Source organism: Parus major, chromosome 17 (genome assembly GCF_001522545.3).
Source record: "Parus major isolate Abel chromosome 17, Parus_major1.1, whole genome shotgun sequence".
In the NCBI taxonomy this organism is placed as follows: Eukaryota; Metazoa; Chordata; class Aves; order Passeriformes; family Paridae; genus Parus; species Parus major.
Window position 1 is genome coordinate 3911611 of NC_031785.1, and position 17076 is coordinate 3928686.

The 17076-nt window shown below is 53.5% G+C and overlaps 1 protein-coding gene across 6 annotated transcripts in view; it reads left to right on the forward strand.

Moving 5' to 3' along the window:
* Nucleotides 1–17076, forward strand: part of RALGDS (ral guanine nucleotide dissociation stimulator) — a 60100-nt gene that overhangs the window by 20332 nt on the left and 22692 nt on the right. For 4 of the 6 annotated variants that reach the window (XM_015644735.3, XM_015644736.3, XM_019008435.2 and 1 more), the window contains exon 1: nucleotides 15842–16036. The exons of 1 other annotated variant lie outside the window; for it this stretch is intronic. In XM_015644735.3, the coding sequence (XP_015500221.1) occupies nucleotides 15857–16036 (180 nt within the window). In that variant the 5' untranslated portion in view covers nucleotides 15842–15856. Of the gene's footprint in view, nucleotides 1–508; nucleotides 784–15841; nucleotides 16037–17076 lie in introns of those variants that run through there. One more of the 6 variants, XM_015644737.3, reaches the window with a different exon arrangement.

The following is a 17076-nucleotide window of genomic DNA, read 5'->3' on the forward strand; positions in this document are numbered from 1 at the left end:
ACACACAGACACACACACACAGACAAACACACGCATAGACACAGACACACACACAGACACACACACATACACATAGACACACACACAGACACACACACAGACACACACACACAGACACATAGACACACACACACACAGTGTCCACACACACAGACACGGTGTTCTCACACACACACACACACAGACACACACACAGAGTGTTCACACACACACACACGCGGTGCTCTCACACACACACACAGACACACACACACACACACAGTGTTCTCACACACACACACGCGGTGTTCTCGCACACACACACACACAGACACACACAGAGTGTTCACACACACACACACACACACACAGACACACACACACACACACACAGTGTTCTCACACACACACACGCGGTGCTCTCACACACACACACCCGCACACGGGCGCGCTGCTCGCACACGCGCACGCTCAGCCTCCCGGTGCAGCTCCTCGCGGCTCTTTGATTCGCGAGGGAGGAAATCAGACCTCGGAGGAGCGGCAGAAGCTGCAGCTGTTGGCAAGATGTGCTGACAAAATCGGACCGGGAGAGAGAGGGATCTCCGATCGGTTTCGCCGCCCGGGCTGGACCTGCTCCGGGGAGAGGAGCGGGAGAGGAGAGAGAGGAGGAGGAGGAGGAGGATGAGCAGCCCCTCCATCCCCGGGAAGATGGAGGCAAAACCTTTGTTCAACGTGCAGAAGGCTCTGGTGCAACCTGTGCAGATGTGCATGTTGGATATTCCCCTGAGCGTGCAGGATGACGATGTGAGTAGAAGGCGAGCGAGCTGCCAGCCCGGGGCCGGCTCGGGGCCACGCCGGGTGTGTGGCAGCGAGGTGCTGTGACCCCACCCCGGCACCGGCTGGGGGTGGTGAACTTCTGGCAAAGTTGAGGATGCCAAGAGCTGGCACCGCCTCCAGATGTGACCGTTTCCTCACTGAGTCGCTGTGTCTTGAGGCAGACTGTGGCGCTTGCCAAATCCAGGGCACCAAAACGAAAGGAGGGGTTTGGGAGGGAGGGGAAGCCTTCTGTGTGTTGTGGCTCTGTGTAAAAGGGAGTGTTTGCTCTGCGTGTCCTGGCTCTGCTGCCCTGGAGTGGCTGCTGGGTGTGGAAACCTGCGGGGCAGCTCCCGGTGTCACCATCCGTGGGCTTCGGTCCTGCCCTCTCGCTCTGTTGCAGGGTTTGGTTCACGATGCAAAAATTGGTGTCGATTGCAGCATTGAGGCAGAGCTTTCCCAATGTGGGTCAGGGGGTTCCTGCAGAGGGCTCCTCTTGCCACCTTAACTCTGCTCCTCACAGAAATACACCCCGGATCTGGCTGTGCATGAAGGACCCTGGGGTAAAGCTAGGGGTGATGCTTTTTAGGGCTGATGGGTGGTGAGCAGTCAGTGTCCCACCTGTGTAAGGGTTTTAGGTGTGATCCAGGTGCTATTAAAATTTGCAGGAGCCTTAGATCTATATTTTCTCCACGGCCACCAGCTGATCTGTCACAATCACTGTCACCTTCTCTTCAGCATTATCTGTGTGTTTAAAGAGGTGAGACGAGAGCACAAAAATGAGCCCAGTTCCCTGGGAGGAGGCAGCACTTTCCTGCAGGGTGATGTGTTGGATCCTTCAGGGTGGGGAGCCCCAGCCCAGCATCCCGAGTGTCCCTGCAGGGACAGGGGACTTGCGGGGAGCCTTCTATTTTTAGAAATACCCCGAGGGGGCTTTGCCAGGATGGGCAGTGTTGCTGCACTAATGAGGATAATGAGGATACCTGTGACGGCCACTGCGGTGCTGCTGGGGTGTGCCGGGGGTGGGCACAGGTGCCTCCTGCAGGATTCCTGGGAAGGAGGTGGGGACACAGGGAGGGCGGTGGGAGGTGGCTGGAGCTGGGGATGAAGCGGCTGAAGCAGTGCCTGGGTGCTTTATTCCCCTTCAGATGGATTCCTAAGCAGCAGATTTCTCCAGGCTTACGGCAGGGGATCTCCATCCCTGCTCAGCAGTGCAGTCTGGAGCTGGATTTCCCTGAGGCCCCTGGTACAGCGAGGGGGATCCTCAGGGTTTGTCTGACACAGGTGGAGCCTTCCCTGCTTCCCTTCCTGCGCTGGGCATCGGCTGGCACCGAGCACGGGCAGTGCCCTGGTCCGGGTCACCCAGGGACCTCTGCCTGCTTATCCTATTCCTGGTTTTTAGAAGAAAAGTGAAACCCTGCAGAATGAGAAGAAATCAGGGGGAAATCTCATTGTCCCTCTTAGGCACTTGCATCCTCCGCAGCCTGTCCTGGCAGTCTCCCCCATCTTTGCCTTCTTCCTTTCTCCTCTCTGATGTCCTAATAAGTGCAGTCGGTCTGACTTCAAAGTGGTTAGCAAATACTTTCCACTCCAGTGAGCTAATTAGTTAAATTACATTTCACATGCTAATTTATTCCTCTAATATTATTTTTTTTCCCTCAGCATACTGAAATACAGGAGAAGATAAAAGCTTGGTTTGACCTTAGAGCCAAGCTCAGAGGAGCTGGAGATGGGAACAAATGATTAGTTCCTAGGTTTGCTGTAGCCCAGACTTATTCCCTGCTGCATTTGAGACCTCATTCTGTGGAGTTTTAAGAGTTTTAGCTGCCTGCAGCCCAAGCATCTTGGGTGAAACGTTGTCCTCTGGAACATAGAAAGAAAACTTTCAGACCAACAGTAATGAACTTCTAATTTCCGATTTCATTGTTGCGGTCTGCATCACTGGTATCACCTTGGAGCACTGCATAAACAGCCAATTAATCCTTGTGGGACTGGGTGAGAATGGTGTTACTTCCCCCATGGGGCTGGAAAGGCTTTAACTGGGAGTCAAACAGGGACAGGGAATTGCTGCTGGTGTCCATCCCAGGTTGAAGCCGGGGTGAAGTGATAGCTGCCAACAGCCCCCTGGTGAATCAAAGTCTGCTGTGTCTGTATCAAAGGCTGTTTCTTTTCCATTGCATGCATATGGTAGATGTTATCGAGAGGGAGGAGCTGAAAATGAGCTCTAGGACCATTTCCTGACCACAGTTACAGTCAAAAACAACAAATCCCTCCATCCCTGCTCTTGGCCAAACTCTCCTTTTCCCTCAGGCAAATTATCGCTTGGTTTATTTGGAAATAACGAGAAACTCTGGAAAAAGACTCCCAGGTTTAATTCTCATCTGTGAGGGCAGAGATTTAGGAGCACACTGTAAAGTCTTGGGATTTCTGGGAATTGCCCTGGCAAGGCTGAGCCTGTCCTACACCATTTGTGCACATAGAGCCCCGAATCCATGCAGTGCTGTGGGGTGTCTGTGTAACCTCTCTGCTGCTCTGTGCTGGATGGCCCAGTGCTGGGGGAGGGCACCAAAGTCCTGCCCCACGAGCCATCTGAACCCCACCAGATGCACGTGTGAGGCCTGTGCCTCTGGCTGACACTGTCCCAGGAGCTTTTGGGGTGGTGGCAATCCCCGTTCCCAGCTCTGGGTGACACTTCAGAGAGGGAAGAGTTGGTGTGATGGCTGAGCCCTTACACTGGTGGTTTAAAAGGAATGGGGAAAAGGGTCACCAGTGGCTGCTCTTTGGGTCACTGGTGCTAAAACACGCAGTCTTCACCTGTGCCTGTGTTCCCACACTGAACAAACATCTGAAATACAGCCCTGGGAGTGCCAGGCCAGTAACACCAGGGTTACTACAAATAAGCAGGTAGCAGGATGGTGTTGATGCAGACAAGAGCTGCTGAAGTAGAATGAGAGCACAGACCTCTGGAGCCTCAGCTGGCATCTGTCAGCTGCCTGTCTTGGGGCTCCTGCTGGCCAAGGGCTTGTCACTATTGCCTGAACTCTGTCACCTCTGGGACATGCTGTTTGCAGGGTTTGGCCTGGTGCTCACCAAATGTCTGTGCCTCGCCTGTGTGTGGCCACACCAGTGGGCCTGTGGTGGTCACCTCATCTGTGCCACAGCTCTGTGTGCTCACTGCAGGGGCTGGAATTGCCTGACCAGTTCTCACTGCTGCCCTTGGAGAGTTACTGGTTCAATTAAAGCTGTGCGAAATCTCCGTTTATTGTGAGGCAGGAGGAGCTGATGTCTCCAGTAATTGTTCGGATCTTTTTTCAATGTATTTTTCAAAGTGGCCTGGCTGGGTCTGTGCTTGCAAGAAAACGAGGTGAAACACCCTGTGCCACATCCTTAGCTGGTGCACATCAAGGTAAACCCTCTGATTTTGGTGGCATTACAACCGGTCCCTAGCTAAGGACGTGATGTTCAAGGTGACCTCCTAGAGTGCTTCTCTGCTCCTTTGCTCTTCCTCCCCATCCTTTAGCACCAATTTCTCTGTCTCAGGCTTGAGGGCAATGTGAGAATTTGCTCCTCATGCAGCTTTTACTCTGTAGATGTGGTTCTCCTGGAGGTACAGGCTCTGCCTCTTGCACTTTCCCCCTCTCCAGTGAAATGGGATCTCTTCCCTGCACTTTCAGCTCTCTCTGGCTCTCTGCTCTCAGTTTCCATCCTGACATTCCCAAGAGATCTGCAGAGCTGTCGTGGCTCGGGGCACTGCCGGGGAAGCTGCACAGCCAGGTCCCGGTGTGCTGCTGGCAGGAGCTGGCTCCATCCCTGCCCGCGGGGCTGGGCACCCTGGCTGACAGCAGAACAGCCACGGAGCAGCTGCCTCCTGACACTTTGATTCAATAAGGGCCCATCAGTGTGATCTGATGTCATCTGTCACCGTGCATGGGGCTCGTGGCAGCGCCCTCGGAAGCAGCTGCTGCAGGAGTGTGCCACGAGTGCTGCCAGCGCTGCCCGCTGCCCACGTGTGCTCAAATAAGGCAAATCCAGTTTGCTGACCGGTTTGGCACAGCACAGGCTGTCAGAGGCAGGCTGATGGCTTTGGGTCTTGGCCAGAGCATGGGGACTGTTTGCCCCTGGCTATCCTGCCCTCCCTAAGGGTGGTGGTGAGTTGGGGTGTGTGTGTTGCCTGCCTGGCTCCATCCCCTCCTCGGCACAACCTCCCATTCAGGGTCCTGCAGCTGGGCTGGGGCAGGGACAAGGCTGCCACCACTACAACCATTGATTTAGAGTGTGCCAGCTGCAAACACAGGGGAAATGGAGGGTTTGCCCCAGTCACAGCCCTTAACACACCAGCAGAGCATGCGTGTAACCCCCTGGCATCTCCCATTGAGGGACTCCATCTGAGATGTCCCTATTTAATTACCCCGTGTTTCAAGGAGCCCAGGGGCTGTGCAGCAGCCAAGACAGCTGAGAGTGGCAATGCTGAGTGTGCCTGACATGCCTGGAGATGGACCCTGCCTGGCCTCAGATGTGGTTGCCACCACAGAGGCGGTGGCAGCGCTCCTCAGTGACACGAGCTGTGCTCTTGTGGCCCGTGGCGTTGCTGAAACATCCTCCTGCCACACACAGGCTGCTCCTCAGGGAGCACCAACGAGCCCTGGGGCTCTCAGCTCTGCTCCAGAGCCAGCACATGGCTCTGGAGGATCCCCTGCCCCTCGCTGCTTACTGGTGTCCCTGTGCAGGAGAGAGCACTTGCTTCTGTTAGCCAAGCACCACCACAGCTGTATCCAGGTAGGGCTGGATTTAGCCATGGCAGCTTCAAATACTGCTAAGAATTTAGAAGACCTGGCTCCTGCCAGGATCCCTGTCCTGTAACAGCTCGATTTGGCCACTGCTGGCTGTCAAATGCTGTTGAGATGCAAAGAGCATCTTTGGTTTCAGTGCAATTGCTTGTGAGGTGGTAAAACACTACAGGGAAAGGGGACAGCCAGATGCAGCTTGGTGTTGGCTCTTTGTGGTATCAGCACTGCTGGAAGGATTGGCTGCACTGCCCCAGGAGCTGGTTCTCCCCAGATCCTTCTGCCTGCTCCATCATATGACAGTGGTGTAACAGGACAGCCAGGGATGGTGGTTCAGTTGGGGCAGAACTTGTGATATTTGATATTTTCATCTCCTGGCTCCTGGAGTCATGTGTGGGGCATCACTCGTGGTGTCTGGAGAAGGCAGCACATGGTGTGCCCAGTGTTGTGGTCCAGGACTCAGACTTTGGGGCACCACCTCCATGCAGATGCTGGTGAAGGCCTGACTTTAAGAGCCCCAAAGGTTGTTTGCATCCAAAATCTGATTTGTTGATTTTCTTGTGTAATCTCTGTGCAGGCATCTCCTCTGCCCTGTGTCCTCACTTCTCTCCTGGTTTCTCTGGGCTTGTTGTCCCTGGGTGTGCTGGGGCTGCAGCATCTCTTGGCAGCAGGATGTCAGGTTTTTGCTTCTTATTGACAACCCAGGAGTGGGAAATACCAAATCCCATCCTGCTAACAGCTGCCTTTGTAATTTGGGTGCTGTGAGTTCCCAGAGGACAGCTCTGGGTGAGCATCAGACCCTTCACCTGGAGCTGTTTGGGAGCTGTTTGGGAGGACAAGGCTGGTTTGGGTGTGACAATCTTGGCAGTGTCTGGCTGTGATATTGGTGACAGGGAAATGCAGTGCTGACCCAAGACTTTCTCTCCTGCCTGCCAGGAAAGCAGCACCCAAAAATCTCCCTTAAAAACCCCTTTCTGCTGATCCTTGTCCCTTTAGGCTCCCGTGGGCATTGCTCTGAGTCAGGGGATTTTTCTTTCATCACAGTGCCCTCCCCAGCACTTCTCCTTCCCCTCCTGGAAACTGAGTACGAGTTAGCAACTGCAACCCAGCAAGGAAGGAGATTTGTGGCACCAGAGCCTGGGCTGACTGAGCAGAGCAGCTGGGAGGCACTTCTGGGGGCTCTGGGGAGAAGAGCTGAGGGCAGGGGAAGCAGGATGGAGGAGCTGTTCCAGCCCTGTGGGGTCTGGCAGTGTGGTGCTCGTGGGTCGGGGAGCCCCTGACCAGGGGAGTCCTGCCTGGACAGCCCTGGAGCTGTCTGGAAGCAAGAAATGGAGACTAATCCCTCTCCACCCTGCTGTGTGCAGAGCAAGAGGGAATCAAAAGCAGCTGGAAGTCCCGGATTTCCCTTTCTGTTTGGCAGAGAGGGATGCGGGAAGCACAAGGGAGGAGACGGACAAGTTAAGTGGGCTCAGCTCCACCTTTTCCTGACGCCTCTGCACCCACAGCCCCCAGGAGGAACTGGCCCTCCCAGCCCTCCTCAGTTGTTTTGAGTTCAATTGAAGACCTGGCTGCTGCTGACAGTCCAGCTGGCCACAGAATGGCACCAGAGCCCATCTGAGAGCTGTGACACCCTTCCAGTCCCCAGCACACCCGCCCTGGGAAGCAGCTTTGGTAAAGGTGACTCTCAGCCGGGGCTGGGGCAAGGAGGGGAAAAGGGAAGCTGCCCAGGGGTTTGGCTGTTGTGAGAGGTGGCTCAGTGCACGCCCTGGCTGGGTGGCACCGTCTGTGCCGCTGTGTTACGTGTCATGGAAACCCTGACACCGCTCTGTGCCCGCACGGCTCGAGCGGCATTGGGTAACAAACCATCCACACCGGCCCAATCTTCACTGCTGAGGTTAAAAACATCACCCTGCAATGGTGCTGGCAGCTCAGGAATGGGTGGATCAGGCCATGAGCTGTGTGCACAGGAGGCAAAGGTAGGAGAAGCTCCTCAGGGCCCCACTGGTGCAGAAAGTCTGGGTGAGACCCTTGGAGAGCAGCTTGTTCCACTTGCCATCTGCTCCCTGACCCTGAGCCAGAGCTCGGGCTGTGTTTCCTCGCTGTCTCCCTGCAGTTAGGGGAGCCAGAAAGAGCTTAAAATCTAATTTCCTACCAAAATCAGGCTAATGCTGTCATGGTGTCCCTCTGCCCGTGCCCTCTCTCCCCAGATGACTTCTGAACCCGCTGACCTGCGCCGTGCAGAGCTGGCTGAGGACTCACAGATAATTAAGTCTATGCAGACATGATGAAATGAGATGGTTGAGAGGAGGAAAATAATCTTGAAGATGCCCCAAAACATCTGTAGCATGTATTATTAGACATCAGCAAATCCACGTGGGAGATGCTTTTTACAAACACTTAACCACAAAAACATTTTCATTCTCGATTCGTACATTTTTAGGCATCAAAAACAGTGTTGAGACACAAAACCAGAGGAAACAACACAAGTAGTTTCAGTGCTCATGGGATAACCTTTTATTGTAATAAAACCTGAAATTCTTTTGGCACTCAACCTGGTTTCCAGAGCCAAGGCTTGAAGGAAAAACAACATAAATCATGGGCTCAAAAGTAAAAAGCTGGGAGGGCCAGCAGCACTGTGGCCATACTCAGCCTTGGTGTGACTTGGTGGCACTTGATGAGTTTGTTGATATTTCTGCCACTGTAACTGAGGGACAAACCTGGCCCCCAGCCACTGGCATACAGTATTGTTTGGGAGAACACTTCTGCTCCATGCCAAAACCCCCACAACAAAAAGAGTTCTGCTGGCCACGGAGAGAGGCCCTGGAATAACTTCCCCTGCTGAAACAATGCGGAGCGGAAACCTTTCAAAGGTAATTACCAAAGGGAAAATCATTTTTTTAAAACATCCTTTGTCTGAGCCCCTAACAATACCTGGGAATACTGAAGACTTTTCCAATTCTTAATTGACTCTTCAGCCATGTCACTGTTTGTTTCATCTCTGCAATAGCCATCTCAGGGCCGGGCAGTGAAACTTTCCCTTTCCAGCTCTTGCCAGCCCTTTTTTCTGACCCTCATGTGGCCAACACCAGTAAATGTGCGCTCAGGCTGTTGCAGCAGAATGTTTTCATGTCCACTCACTGCGTCCCTGCCCAGCCCATGGTGAGTTTGGCCCAGCTGACTTGGCAGGGCCCATGCGGTGTCAGCACTGCTGCTGCTCCAGCTGCCGGACGTCTCTGCTGCTGCTGCTCCTCCTGCAGTTCCTCTCCCTCATCCCTGCGGCTGTTCTGGGCCCTCTGGCTCCTCTCTTGGCTGCTTGCTTTCAATCACATCAGCTCTTCACTCTGCTGGAGCCTGGCTCCAAGGTTTCACTCCTCACTTCAGATCAAGTCAGCTTTCCTGCAGCTTCCTGACGCTTCTGGGTTTTGGTTTATGCTTTCCCTGATGTTTGTGCAGTCAAAGGAGATGCAGGACCATTGTTGGAACATTCTTTTCAGATTCTCTCTTAAGGGCCTTTGTTCCTGTTGAACAACAGGATTTCTTATTTTCAGTAATCTCAGTTATATATTGGTGTTATTAACGTTGTGTGTGTGGAACACTTTGCTGTTGCTTCATTTATTCCCATGATCTGGCATTTAAATCTGTCCCACCTTATTCCTATACTGGGATAACTTTGTGCAAATCTGTTTTATTTCCCTACCTGTATCTCTTCAGATCAACTCAGGGACTTGCAACCTGTTTGGTTTAAGTTGGCCTCTGGACATAATTTAATCTTGTGCAAGGTATCAGCTCTATGTCTTCCCTGTGCCTGTGCTATGGCAACACTTTTCTCTTGGATTCTCAGCAGCTCCATGGCATCATTCCCTCCCCTCTGTGTGTCCAGGCACATCCCTCCAGCAGCAGGGCAAGGAATGGTGCTGTTCAGGTTCGGGGAGCTGAGTCTGAGCATGCTGGGCTGCTGACACAGATGCCAGCCTGCATGGCTGTCCCCAGGGAGAAGGAGCAGTGTGGGGTCAGGGCACGTCCCCAGCTGCTCAGTGATGCCCTGCACGTGCTGTCACCTGGGCAGAGAGCAGGGGGAGCCTCTCCAGGTCTTCCCTAGCCCAGAAGAGCCAGTGGGACTCAGGCTGGAATGAAGCTGCCCTCCTGCTCTCCTGGCTGCAGCGTGGGATGCACAGAGCAGTCCCCGTGTGTGCCTGGCACAGGTGAGGTGGGTGTTCCTGTCCCTGCAGCAGCACAGCCCACCAGGGACAGCACAGGGCTGGGGTGGGAGCTGAGGAGGAGGAAGAGCTGCTCTGCTAAGCAAAGTTTCTCTGTTATTCACTGGGATTTCTGCATGGATTGGTTGCTAGAGCCTCTCATTTCTGGGACTCTCCTTTTACACAATTCAGGGTCATTCTGGCTGGTTGTTGAGGGTGAAAAATTGTACTTCCTGCCCTTGGATGTGTTTTTGAAAGGTGAGCAGAGACAGAGCTTTGCTCTGTTCTGTATCCACCCAAGTGGTGGATGTGTGTTTTCAATATAAAATGAAATCTCACTATTTAATTTAATTTTTCTGGCAGATGAGAAGGAACGGCTTGATTTCAGAAATGAGTTTCCCTTATCTTCAGGGGTTACACCTATTCCCACATTTCCCTGCAAATTTTTGTGGTTCCATAACCTTTCTCCTCTTTTTCACCAGTGGTTTTCCTTTCCCTGACTGTTCTGCAGAGAAGCCAAGCAAGCAAGGATGTAAATAACAATAACTGAGCAACTGGGAGGCTTGAACTCACCACACACTGATTGCTAATCAACAGGGAGAAATGTTTTTCCTGTTTTTCTTTTGGTTGCAAGCACCTTAGGTGGTATTTGTTAAAAGAGCTGACTGAAACATTCTGGCAGAAAGGTGATAGGGAGATAAAAGCTGCCTTTGAAGACAAACAGCTCAAGAAATAATGGTCCTTAGCAGAGGAGCTCTGGTGTGTCTGCAGTGTGTCAGGTGCCTGCTGAACTCTGCACTCCAGGGAGAGCCACGTGGAAAAAGGGAAAATGCTGCCACCAGGAGCTGCAGCTGCAGCTTCCTCCTGCTGTGGGGATGGTCCCTAACAAAACTCTCTGGGTGTCTTGTGATCCTCCTGAAAGAGCGAGCTTTGGTCCCTGCATCCCCCTGCCAGCAGTGCCCTGCAAAATGCTCTGAGGTCTCTTGGTGTTTTTCACACCTTGGGCTCTGCTATCTTCAGCTTTTTGGGCACATTTTGATATTAACAGTTGTATCTTGCCTCTTATTTTTCTGGGTGTTTCCTTCTTTGCTGCAAAGGAATCCAGGTACCTGCCTGAAGTGTGCTGTGCTCACTTCTTTCTCAGAAAGTGGCTTGATCTCACCCCACCTCACATGTTGGCCTTGTTCTGATGAGCTTTTAGAGGTCAGAAAGTTTAGAAAACAGAGGTTTGTATTGTTGCTTGCTGCCCTCATAGTAGCTCCTCAAATATTTGATAAATTCCCTGGAGAAGATAAGGTTCTGGGGCAATCTTAGCATCCCAGGACATCAAGTGGCATCAAGAGAGCTGGAGAGGGACTCTGAACAAAGGTCTGGAGTGACAGGACAAGGGGCAATGGCTTTAAAATGAAGGGGAGTGGATTTAGATTAAACACATGGAGGAAATGTTCCCTGTGAGGGTGCTGAGGCCCTAGAACAGGTTTTCCAGGAAAGCTGTGGCTGCCCCATTCCTGGGAGCATTCCAGGCCAGCCTTGGACAGGACTTGGAGCACCCTGAGCTAGGGGAAGGTGTCCCTGCCCAGGGAAGGGGGTGGAATGAGATGATCTTTAATGTTCCTTTCAACACAAACCTGTTGGAAGCTAAAAAACCCAACCCCCCCAAAAAATCTGTGATTCTGCTACAGCCAAGGGGGCTGTAAGGAGTAGAATGGAGGAGAAATGTTCCTGCATGCTCTTGAGTCTCCAAATCTTGTGGAATAATTGCTGAGCTTCAGGAGCAGGAGATGCTGTAGCCCAGCAGTGCACAGGGGCTGCAGGAAATGAAACACAGAATAGCTGGATGGAGACTTTTAGATCCTGACTGCCCAGGGATTTGCTGTGCTTCCTCTGCTAGGAGCTGACAGTAATTAGGGGCTTGCCTGTGTGTGTTAATGCTCGGTGTGGAGGAGAGCTGTGCTCCCAAATTAACCCGGCTGTGGATCGCTGCCTGCCCGTGGGGACCAGGGGGAGCAGGGGAATTGATGTCCCTGACAGAGGGGGCACAAAGGGCAGGAGAGCCTGAGCCAGCCTTCCTCCCTGCCAGCACAGAGAGTGCACATCTGTCAAAAATGGTCCTGAGAAACACCCAAAACCTGGAGGCAGAGTGATCCAACTGCCCTGGATCTGAAATACTCAGCAGAGAATCTTCTGAAATCCATGCCTGCTGTAAGCTGAAGCAAGTGGTGGGTGGCTCTCATCTAAAATCTGCTTAAATCAGGGCATTGATCATGCTGTGAGTGAGAATTGGGTCTGTGAGGGTCTGAGATCTGTTGGTCCCCAAATTTGGGGCGGACCCAATCTCCTGTCTCTGTATGGATTGTATGATTGTATGCAGTAGTGACATAATTCTCCCTACTTTCACAAGCTTTCCCCCTCATCCTGAAGTGGAAGAGATAGCACTGGTTGTTTACTGGTTTATTATTATTATTATTATTATTATTATTATTATTATTATTATTATTATTATTATTATTATTATTTCTTATAAAATATCCTTCCAACCGAACCTGGGCAGTGAAAACCAAAGTCTTTTCCAATTACAATTGGAATGCCCAAAAGGTTTTCATCTAGCACATAATGGCTAACCTTCAGTTAGTAATTCTTGTGACTAGGTAGCACTTTTTCTCCGAAATACCTTAAAAACAGCAAGGAAAAGGGCTTCCCCAGCTGCACAATAGGAGGAAGTGCTAAGGGCTCCGTGTCAGAGCCTGACACAGATGTGCCTTGTGAGCTGGTGCCAGAGCTCGGGACAGAGGCCGGATAATGTTGTAACTCTCACATAAAGCAGCCCAGTTCTCTTCTGAGGCTGCTACTTTGGGTCCTGGGTCCCTCACCGCTCCAGCAGTGAGAGCTGGAGGTGTGAGATGCTCCAGAGGGGCTCAGTTAGAGGTGGTGAGGGTGATTCCTGCCTTCTCAGGGCTGAGATCAGCTCTTTGCAGCTCTTGGCATTGGTCCTGCTGTGGCTTCACTGAGGCTCAAAGAGAATACGGGTTTGTCAGGGTGGTGGCAGTGCCCTGGGGGTGGTGGCAGTGCCCTGGGGGTGGTGGCAGGAACACTGGGGTGTTTGCAGACAGCTGATGCCAGGCAGGAGCAGCTCCTGTGGAAGTGTTTGTGAGCCACACTTTGGGGTGGGCAGCCTCGCGTGACAGAACAAAAACCCTGCAGCAGCACTGAGCACAGGAACTGGGTGACTCTGAGTTCTGCCCTATAGGAAATCTGCTGGAAAGCCCCACTCAGCAGCAGAGCAGGGAGATAAAAGCAAAGGAGGGCTGGAGGAGGTAGCTGAGGGAATGCTCAGACACCATGTCTTGGGGAGAGACAAGTCGGGGTCCAGGCTGAGCCCAGTTATTAACTGAGGTCTGAATCTGCAGGTCCTGCAGGTCCTGACTATAACAGATTGACCCAGATTGATTCCCATACCAGAAAACTGGTTTAAAGCTTCTCTGTGTTACCTTCTCCACATTATTGACCATGCAGGAAAGGCTGGAGACTGCGGCAGAAGAGCAGGGCTGCTCCAGTGTTGGCTGCGTGGGTTTGTATTTATCCAGCCAAGAGCTGATTTCAGAGTGGTGGAAAGGCAAAAACTGATGGATTTCCCACAGCATCCAGTTCCTGGGCCTGCCAGGGTCGATGGGACATTTACAGATGACATCAAAAAGCTCTGTGTGTTGTGAAAAGTTTCTTGCCGAGTTTGCCAAGTGCAAATTGACAGTGTATTTTTTTAACGAGTCACTCAAGCTTTGAGCATTTTCTTAAATCCCTGAAGTCACGTGCATGTCAATTAATCACATTTTGCAACAATTTCTAGATGTTCAGGGGTGCCAGAGGGAAACCTGAGGGTGTGATCCTGCCTGTTCCCTTTCAGCTGTGTGTTTAGAGGCGAATAAGAAACCCTGAAAAGTTATTTGGTTTGAATCTCATGATTTTTCAAGAGCCTTAGCCCTGACAGCTGAGTGTTTGGGGTTAGCTACTCAGAGCAAACATCCTGAACTTAGGCTTCTGACCCTGCTTTGAGTGTTTTGCTTTTCAGACCCAGAAGGTTCCCCAGAGAGGAGAAAGGAAACTGACTGGCTATTTTTAAACCCCTGCAGTTGCCTTCCTGCCTTATATTATTTATTATCCATTATCAGAAGTGTTTTTCCCCTGAAACCATCTTTAGTGGTCAACCGAGGGATGGTGAAAATTGCCCATCAAACAGAGCTGCATCTTTCTGCAGAGGTCAGATGAAGCTGGAGGCTCTGGGAGGGCTTTGCCAGCTGAAAATGAGTGGTGCTGTTGTTTGTTGTGTGCACTCGAGTGGTGCCAAGCAATTCCAGGGGTGGGCTGTGATTATTCTGCCCTGAGACTCAAACATGAAGCAAAGCAGAGTCTCCCTCCCAAATATTTCACAGCTCAGAGAGGCAATACTGATTTCTGCTAGAAAACAGGTCCCTGCTTCTGATTTCAGCATGTCCTGAGCAAAGCGATGCACAGCACTGAGTTTCACAGCACATCTTGCAGTGCCACGTGGCTCCTGCATGACGTGTCTGTGGGGTTGGGGACACCTCTGCATGGAGCATCACATCTTTCTGTGGTGGAGAGAGCTCCAGTGACCCACCTGGCACTGCAGGGTGGCCTGGGCAGGGATCAGGGCTGCATCTCTGTGCCTGAGCAGGTTTAAAATGTGTATTTTCCCCAAAGATGTGGGGCTACAACAGGCAGTGCAAGGCCCTGCTATTGGGCTGGGTTCACTTTCCCAGGGTGTCCAGGAAGTCCCCTTTGACCTCTTTGGCTCCAGAAAGAGCAGGACAATAGCCCACGTTGTCCTGGCTCATCCTTCTGCCTGGTAAACTTTCCAGTTTGAAGCCTATCAAAGCCTGGCAGCTTTGTTAATCCCTTCCTGCCCGGGCAGGAGCTGCTGGTGCCCTGGGCAGAGCTGGACATGTGAGCCTTGGCTACATGTCCTCACTGGAAATAAAGCTGCAGGGCTGGAGGGCCCTGGCAGGCTGATGTTATTTCAGCTGCAGAGGGAGCTGAGGCATGAAAGTCCAGGTTTTGGTGGTGTCAGCAGCAACTGCCCGGGCCCTGTGATGCAGTTTCTCAGCAGTGTGTGAGGAGGGCTGGAGCATGCTGTGCTCAGCACAGGGGGCTGATGAATCACAAACAGTTTTGCCCGATTGTGTCTGCCTCTGAAAACAAAATCATGTTGCAGGGGTTCTCTAGAGTGGGATCTGCAGCCCTGCTGTCCCCCAGAGTCCCTGCTGGGCCGAGAGCAGTGCCCTGGTCCCTAATTCCCCCTTTGCCTGTGCATGGGGGGCCTGGCACTGACTCACCGTGGGTCACATCCCTTCATCTGGTGGGGGACACCTCCTGCAGGGCTGTGACCGTGTCATAAAGCCCAGATGTGGCCAGCAAGGGGCTGGGCAGAGCCCTGAGCGCTGCTGCTGGGGGCTGAGCTCATGGGCTGAGCTAATCCTCGGATGAAAACATGCGCTGATGATATCCACACGCTCGCAGTTAACACATTTTCTTTGGCTAGCGGTGTGTGAAGCCCAGGTGACACAAAGATCCTCTCCCAGAGCCGCTGTCACCTGTGCGCCTTCGCTCCCTCCCATCACCGGTAACAGCCCGGTGCTTCCCCCGCCCAGCCGGGGCTCCGGCCAACCCCATCCCGCAGCCCCCCGAGCATCTTCCTCCTGCCCACCGCCCCTTTTTGTGGCCTCGGGGCTTTTCACGCCTGTCCCGGTCCCCCCTCCCCGAGGGGGCCGAGCCGCGGCGGGCCGGCCCCCGGGGGCGGGCGGAGGCTGCGGGAGGAAATCCAGCGCCTGCTTTACAGCCGAGCCGGCTCCGTCCCGGCCCCGCCGTGCCACCGGCCCCGCCGTGCCACCGGGCCGCTCTTTGGGCGCGGGGGCGGCTGCGGCTCCCGGCGCCTGCCCCGCTGCTGCGGCCGCTCCCGCTCCGCTCCCCCTGAGCATCGTCCCCACGTCCCCGCTGCGGCTCCCCGGCCGGCCGGGGGGGCTGGCAGGGCCGGCGGCGGGTGTCGGGGCCGGGGATGCGGCGGCCCCGCCGATGGTGAGCCGCCGCCGGGCCCCGCCGCACCATGGCCCCGCCGGCCCCGAGAGGATGTTCGAGGGCTGCCGGCGGGCGCGGAGCCTGTGGGGCGGCGTCAGGCTGGAGGTGGCCGGGGAGAGCAGCCCCGTGGTGCTGCACAGCTTCACGCAGCTCGACCCTGACCTGCCGCCGCTGGAGGTGAGTGCGGCTGCGGGTTTGGGGGCTCTGGGGGTGAGGCGGCTCTCGGGGGGCTCCGCCTCGCTGGCAGCGTGGGTAGGGCTGGCCTGCAGCCAGCGTGGCTGGAGTTTGTGGGCGCCCATAGAGTGTTCCGCAGAATTCTGTTACATGGAGTAGTGGTTTGGGTTCGAAGGGGCTGTAAAAATCGTCTTTCCCCATGGGCAGGGACGCTTTCCACCGAGCACCGTCCAGTCAGGCCTGGAACGCTTCCAGGGATGGGGCAGCCACAGCTTCTCTGGGCAAGCTGTGCCGGTGCCTCACCACCCTCAGAGAAGAATTTCTTCCTAATACCTAATATCTGCCTCACCACGCTCACAGAGAAGAATTCCTTCCTAATACCTAATCTAAACCTCCCTTCCTTCAGCTTGAAGCCATTCCCTCTTGTCCTACCACTCCATGCCCTTGCAAAAGTCTCTCCAGCTTTCTTGTAGGCCCCTTTCGGTACTTTAGGTGTTTCATTTGATTGAATAAATGGGTGCCCCTGCTTGGCTTTTTTTACTGTGAGTTCCTGTGCCCCTGGGGACTGGCAGGCATCTGCCAGGCTCTGTAGGGAGAAACCAGATGCTCTTCCTCTGGGCACCCAGGGAAAGGGGCAGATTGTTAAAACTCCGGGCTTTTAATATTTCATTTGAGGCTTAGGCTGCAGGAGGCAGAAGTTTGCTCAGTTCTGAGCTGCTTGTAAAGGCTTCAGGCTTGTCCAAACCATAAAAGTGTCCTCTGGGAAGGTTACGAGCATTGGGAAGACTTTCTGGAGGATGCAAAAATATTGTGCTTGTTTGGATTCGACCTCGGGTGGTTCAGAGTCAGGCTGGTCCCAGCGAGGCCCGAGTGCTTTGTTGATGGCAGTGCATGTGGAGGCACCCGAAATAATCTGAGTCAGAGATGGGCCTTTTATCTTAGTCATAGACAATCGTCATCAGTGTGGTGGGAGTGTCGCTGATCGGGAGCAAACGGTGTGTCAGGAGCTCGGCAGGAGGAAGATTTTGCTGCTCAGAAGTCAC